Below are 7165 nucleotides of genomic sequence, written 5' to 3'. Positions count from 1 at the left end.
AAACTAAAGATGTGATATAAGTAAAAAACAAAAATAAAGAGATATTAATGAGTTTGTTATGTTTGTTTTTACAAATGATATTGCCACGCGGAAAAGGTGGGTTATTAAAACTAAGAGCAGTCCTCGAGTGAAAATAATTGATATAACGTGAACATAATTAAGAAAATTCCCATTAAGAATTACATTATAGCATATCGATTGGAGCCTGTTCAGCCGTTTCTTGTGTTAATACTAAAAGGTCGAATAAAATCTTAATCTTAATCTTAATTTTATCTTAAGATGAAGATTTTGAAGTTTCCCCCTTGTATCCATATATACAACTTTGATCGCCTAATGTGGCACCATATCATCACCGATGTCAAAATTTAACAAACTTGAATCTATACTACCAGGAATGGTTCCATATAAACATGAATAAGCATGACGTTGCTGTTTTTCATTTTTAGCCAAAGGATGAATTTATCAGCTTTTTTGAGAAACAATTCCCTATTTTCTGTCGTCATGGTATTTTCATAGTAGGTTTTTTATATTTCCCTCTTCTTCCTCAGAACTACTAAACCAAATTTAACCGAACTTGGCATAGTGATTGGTCGACATGGTTGCTTCCATGGCCCCTGATCCCAACTCTTATGTTTTTGGAGATGCGTGTTTGCTCTGCTCCCGATCTGCATTGTTTAATTGGATTTGAAAACTGTGTGTTATCCCAATATTTTTTAGCTAAATCATTATTTCTCGTTGTCATATTTCATAATAGTATAATTTAGCAACAGAGTTTTTAATATTAATATACCAAAGTCATCTCTTTTTTTCTATTTCAGGAACCCACTGGGTCTGGGAAATTGTCTGCATGTTACTAAAAAAGAAAGCCGAATACATGAAAGAAACAAAAGAGTTTTTCTTTTTGGAAGCCATACCAGACATGAGCGTAGTTCATAATCTGGCCTCTCCTAGACCACTGAACACGCATGTACCCTACAGATGGTTACCAAAGCAGCATATAGAAAATGGAGGAAAGATTGTCCATGTTCTGAGAAATCCTAAAGATGTTGCCGTTTCGATGTTTCATCATTTGAACAATTCTGGAGAATTTGGTGAACCTTTAGACTTCAAGACATTTTATGAGAAAATTTTCATGGGCCCAGGTAATGTTATAATTAAAATAAAAGAAATAATCAATCTTTTTCATTTAAAGAAAGTCAAAATAAGCATCATACTGGTTGATATTGCCCCTTTGTACAAAGGTATAAGATTTTAGTGAGACTTCATCATAAATATGCATGCATTTATATTTTCCGGAAGAAAAAACAGTCTTAAACAGTTTGATAAACACACCGACATGTTTGGATGTGACCGGTCGGCATGGGATGCTCACTTCTCCATGGCACCTGATCCCATCTCTGATGTTTCCAAAGTCTGTGATTACTCCGCACCCATTTTATAATGTTTATTGGACTTTTGAGCGAATTATGTTCGTTATCTTCACATATTTCATTTCATGAAATGTATCATCCCTATAGAATTAAGGACGTTCGATCCTGAGATTTTGAGCGTATTTTGGTCAGGTCCTTTATTTATAAAATTCTGCATCATTTTTAAGTTCTAACATTAAATCTGAATTCTACAGTGCAAATTTAACTATATTCAATGAAAATTCCGCGATTAAATTCCATTCAAGTACAATTAAGCTAGGGACTATATTTTGTGGCGGAAGGTTTTTTAGTCGAAAATGATCAGTTTTTCTATTTTGAACTGTAACAGTACCGTTAAATTTGGATTCCTATTTTTCCATCCTGGTTGCACACAAAGTTGTTTTTTGCAGTGAAATGTGCTTTGCTGGTTCTGAAATATCTATTAAATTATTTCTTATGAATTCTATCAACAAAGTGTGACAAATATAGTAAATATATTCTGAAAATCCGGGAAAAAATTGAGCAACTTTTAACGTAAAATTGACACTTTTTTAGTAATATCTAAAAATTTACATCATATACCCCCACTTTTAATGTCCTTTTCTATACATTAAAGATAAATTTGACCTATTTGCTTAAAATCCGAAAAAGTTTAAGACTTTAAAATAATTTTCTTGCTTATGAAATTTTCAGTGCCAGAAAAATCACTTTTTATTAGTGCAGAAAGCTCAAATAATTGATTATGCGAAGCAATTGGAAAGTTTTTCTTAGTCACAATTTTAAAGTGTCTTTTTTTAAACAAACTTAGAGTTCATTTTGTTTCATGCTTTAATTGGATAAAAATATTGGAGGGAAAACGTCGAAGATGAAATTTTTAATCAGACACAGATTTCAGTGCAAAAAGGTCATATTTAATGTACTGTAGCGCAAAAAGAAGCGTATTGACCCCACTATTTTTATTTGAATTTAAATTAAGCTATGTGTGTAGAAACTAAAAATATACTTAGCAAAAAAAGTTTAAAACTTTAAATATCAGGATCGAACGTCGCTAAGGAATCACTGTCTAGTTAGTACATGTATAGTATGCCAGGGCATTAACGATAGTGGGAAACATGGGATAATTTGCATAACGGGCGAAGCCTGTTATGCATAAATTATCCCATGTTTCCCACTGACGTTGATGTTCCTGGCATACTATACTAACTAGACAGTGATTCCTTATATTTCCATTTCATTGTGAAATAAAATTGTAGATTTAGACTTTAAAAATGTAGACATAGGTTTAAATTACACGAGGACTCCCATGGCAGTTTCAATACTCGTCACCCACTGACGTCAAACACAAAGAAAGCCGCACGAGATTTACATGCATATTTGGCCACCTTAGCGTCAGACACAGAGGCAGATGCGCACGAGATTTGCATGCATATTAGGCCTCCTTAGCGTCAGACACAGAGACAGATGCGCACGAAATTTTCATGCATACTAGGCCTTCTTAGCTCCTGACCTATAGACCTGTCTAATTTACATTCCGGCAGGATTATTAAGAAATCAACTCCTCTAACTTTCAAAGAGTTTCACAGAGAGAAAAATTAGAAATGGAAATATTTATAGATATGCATTAAATTAAAAAGATACAAATATGATTGTGTATACTTGCAATCTATCAACGGATATGGTTTCAATTCATCAAAATTATGAAAATATATTTTTCTTTCAGTTCAGGTATTTGGAGGTTGGTTTTCATATGAGAAGGAATTTGAAGAAGCAGAAGCGAAGGACACACGTTCTGCTATTTTCACAATGCATTATGAAAGTTTGAAAAAGGTAAATTACAATGATTTTTGTTCAACTTAAACTAGTGAACTTGGTTTCAAAATTTTATTTTAAACAGATCCAAATTGCAAATATTAAATCCGAAGAAACAAATTTTAAAATGATAAAAAAACCTGTTAATTGTCTCTGGGATCTTAATGTCCCGTTCTTTATTCCCCTAACCTCTTCAGAGACTGGTTTAATTTGTTATTTTGTGACGGATGAACGATAGAATTTCAATTTGGTTATAGATCTGACATTTCTAAAATGATGCCAATGATATAATCAGTAACTTTATATTAACTGTTTTAATATGACTTTTTATATTAATCTGTTTTTAGAATCCAATACTGGAAACCAAAAATCTAGCAAAATTTTTAAACGTTGATGTGAACGACGAACTTATAGCTGAAATAGTGGACAAATGTAGCTTTAAAAAGCTGAAAGAAGCTACTGACACAATGAAAGACATTATAAAGACACCGGCAATTCCAGAGAAAGTGAAAGGTGAAGATAATGCCAAGGAGATTATGTCAAAGTTGTATCGCAAGGGTGAGTCATAAAATCAAATCACATATCAAGGAGTATACATAGTAAATGTAACTTAAAACTTGGAAGGCATTTCTTACTACAATAATTAATGAGTACCGAGTAAAGGTCGAAATATGAAGTCTTTCACGGGTTTATGGTGACGTCTCTATATGAGTCAAATAATTCACTAATCAATCTAAATGTTTGTAAAATAATGAAGAGTAAGAATGTAGTTTTGCCAGAAGCCTGAAATGTATAATCAATGGTTTTTGTGCTGAGAGAAAAGCTAAGCTGTTCAAGTATTGAAGAATGATATTTGAATATTATAATAAACAACAAACTTCTACTAAAAACCTGGAATACATTTTTAGTTAATTCAAACTTTGACCCCGGGTTGAGTATTTATGATCATCTTTATACATATTGTGTCTTAGACAAAAAGTCGAAAAAATAACTTGCAATGACATCTCTACTAGAGTTATAAAATTAATGTCATCTTGAAAGCAATATTCTTCATTTTATTAAAAAATACTTATAAATGAACTTTTGAGTTAAAATCCGAATGATATTGAAAGAGACTGTTTTTTCAGTATGAATATGTAATTTATGATTTACGCAGTGTCGCCTACAACTCATATCAATGTGTATTCTGTTTCAGGGGAGATTGGGGATTGGAAGAACCATTTTACTGTGGCTCTAAATGAACATTTTGATGCAGTGTACGACGAAGAAATGAAAGATTCTAAAATTCAAGTGCAATATGAATAAAAGAATCTGTACATAAGGATAATTGTTGGCGGAAATTTTATTACTGTTTATGAACATTAAAACGTAAACGACAAAAAAATCTTTGAGCATAGAAAAAAATATCAGCATTCTTGAACAATTCATCAAAGGTTAATTAGAAAAAGACATATATTTCATATATATGCACATGACCTGCAAATTAAAGACGTTAATTGTTTTGTTCCATTCAAATGATAATAATTTTAAAGTGTGTTTAATGGTTTTACTGTTTTTTATTTTAAGTTTTGCTGCATAAATTGACGCACTGTAAAATGTACTCATGCAACTAAATTTTTCTTCCAAACTTGCATTTTCTTTCTTTTCTTTTTTACATTTGATTCCAATCAATAATTATTCAGAAATATGATTATCATGTTGTTTGTTGTCTGGATCAAATCATGTGTTTTCAAATGCTTTTGAGATATATATCATTTATCTGAAAGAAATATGGAGTACAACGGCTATATTTGGTATGAAACAAGTCATACATAGATGAAAAAATCATGAAAGCTTGAACCCCATAACAATGTGTATATTGTCTATGTTGGTAGGGACTGACCCAATCACAAGGCAGGATTTGTTTTGATGAGGAACTTAATTTTTTTTGCTTTTTTTAAAATTTAATTAAGCTATATCTGTGTAATTTTTTTTTATTTTTAAGCTACTAAATCTATTTTTCTATTATTAATAGTATTAACTTTTTTATTCTGACTCTATATGTTAAATGTAGTGTTTAATTAAATTTACTTTCATGAGGATGTTTGTTTATTTCCTTTTATTTTATTTATTTACTATACATGTATGTTTATTTTTGTTCTTCTTAATGGAATCATTGGTTGGATAAAATCCCTAGGATGTATATGCTTCCTCTGTCGACCAGTCACACTTGCTGTGAGACCTATGTATTGAATAGTTAATTGATTTTTCTCCTCTAATATTGTAAAAAGGATTGGGGTTTAGCAGTGAATCTGAACTTTTTTTAGTTGCTTTACGAAGGAGATGTCTTTAAATCCTCCATCGTCAACTTTTTTTTGTTTCTGATATTTCATTTCCACTTGTATCTGGTGTATATGTCTCCTAAATTATTCGATACTTAATAACACGCTCTGAGTATGAACATTTTTTAAACAGATGCATATTTCTGAAAAATAAGTTGATTTTACAGAGATTTTAACAACCCCGCTTAAAGTCAGCATTTCGTATTATTATTGAATTGTGTTAATTATTATCTGACATATTTCTTTTCAATTAATTATGTAATTTTTAAATTAAAAAAACTGACTATACTCCGTCTACCTGATTAATATCTAACTGTAGGATCGACGAGGGATGATTACTCCTCCAAGGCACCTGATATCCCATCTCTGAAATTTCCATGGTTCTGTGATATATGCCCTGATATCACATTCGTGTTTTTTTTTTTTTTTTTTTTTTTTTTTATAAAAAATCAATCACTCTCGTTATCATCGTCCATATCGTTACACAAAGAAATGTAAACAAAGAAAATGTCTGTCGATTTCTTGATGTATACTTTCTAAATCTGATATCGGAATTGATAACAATTTTAATTGGGTGTTTAAGGTTTGAACGTTGACTTGAGAGTAAAGTATTTAAACAACTACATGTACTAGATCTAGAACATAAAGTAGGACATGGAGTAGGACAAAATATATATTTAAGTCAGCATTTAAATTACAAATACATAATCAAAATAATGGCCCTCATGAAATGATATAAAAAGTTTTACCATTTTCATATATCCATTAACATGATTAATTAGTTTAAAATTAAAGGTGAATCATACGTTTGTTTGTCTGATGAAATAAAAGAAGTGACAATGTTTTTCTGATTAGTAGAGACACTTCCTAAATAGAACGTGTAAAGGAATGCGGTCAAAAAGTAGAACGATGTGTGCGCGTTTATTTATATAGAGGCGAACATGGTCACTAATCATCAGTGAATTAAATACTGTACGAAGACATGGAGCAAAATGGCGATGGTAAACCGAAAAAGCCTATTATTTTTGACGGAATGGCATTGCCGCCATTTCCTCCCCTCGTAAAAGATGCAAAGGAAAGGTTTGAAGAAATCAGGGACCTGCCTTGTAGGGAAGACGATGTTTTACTGGTTATCTATCCGAAATCAGGTATTTATAGACATGTAGCTGTGCTAGTCATTAATTTTTGTTTACATTATATCGTGTTATCCACAATTGTTGGTATATGCAAACAACAGCATGAGCTAGGAAAAGTGCTTGTGACTTTGCTAAAGATTTAATAGACTTCTTTTTAACTTAAGATATGGTATACGTACAAAAAAATGACGATATATTAATATCTTTGTTAAGGTTATTTTAACAAATGATATTGGTAAGCAGACACGGTCAGTTCATGAAAACTATAAGTGCAGTCCTGGTGTGAAAATGATTGATGTAACGTTAACATAATCATGATAATTAAGATTCCCATTACAGGCATGATCTAAAGCAGTGTTAAGAATTTAGCATATCGATTAGATCTTGTTCAGTAGTTTCTTGTGTTTACACTTATGGATCGAATAAATCTTTTCTCTTGAGAAGAAGATTTTAAGTTTTCCCCATGTATCCCTTTATGAAACGGTGATCG

The 7165-nt window shown here is 31.3% G+C and overlaps 1 protein-coding gene across 1 annotated transcript; it reads left to right on the top strand.

Annotated features, from left to right (window-relative positions):
- The first annotated feature begins 800 nt into the window (after positions 1–800).
- LOC134261993 (sulfotransferase 1B1-like) lies at positions 801–4830 on the top strand. The gene is made up of 4 exons (XM_062744373.1): positions 801–1142; positions 3130–3236; positions 3566–3776; positions 4414–4830. The coding sequence occupies exons 1-4, from the start codon at positions 848–850 to the stop codon at positions 4521–4523; spliced, it is 723 nt and encodes a 240-aa protein (XP_062600357.1). The 5' UTR covers positions 801–847; the 3' UTR covers positions 4524–4830.
- The last annotated feature ends 2335 nt before the right edge of the window (positions 4831–7165 follow it).

This window comes from Saccostrea cucullata, unplaced genomic scaffold (assembly GCF_032062105.1).
Source record: "Saccostrea cucullata isolate Sc308-1 unplaced genomic scaffold, CSIRO_AGI_Scuc_v1 ctg11628, whole genome shotgun sequence".
NCBI lineage: Eukaryota > Metazoa > Mollusca > Bivalvia > Ostreida > Ostreidae > Saccostrea > Saccostrea cuccullata.
This window is presented reverse-complemented; position numbering and strand designations above follow the sequence as displayed.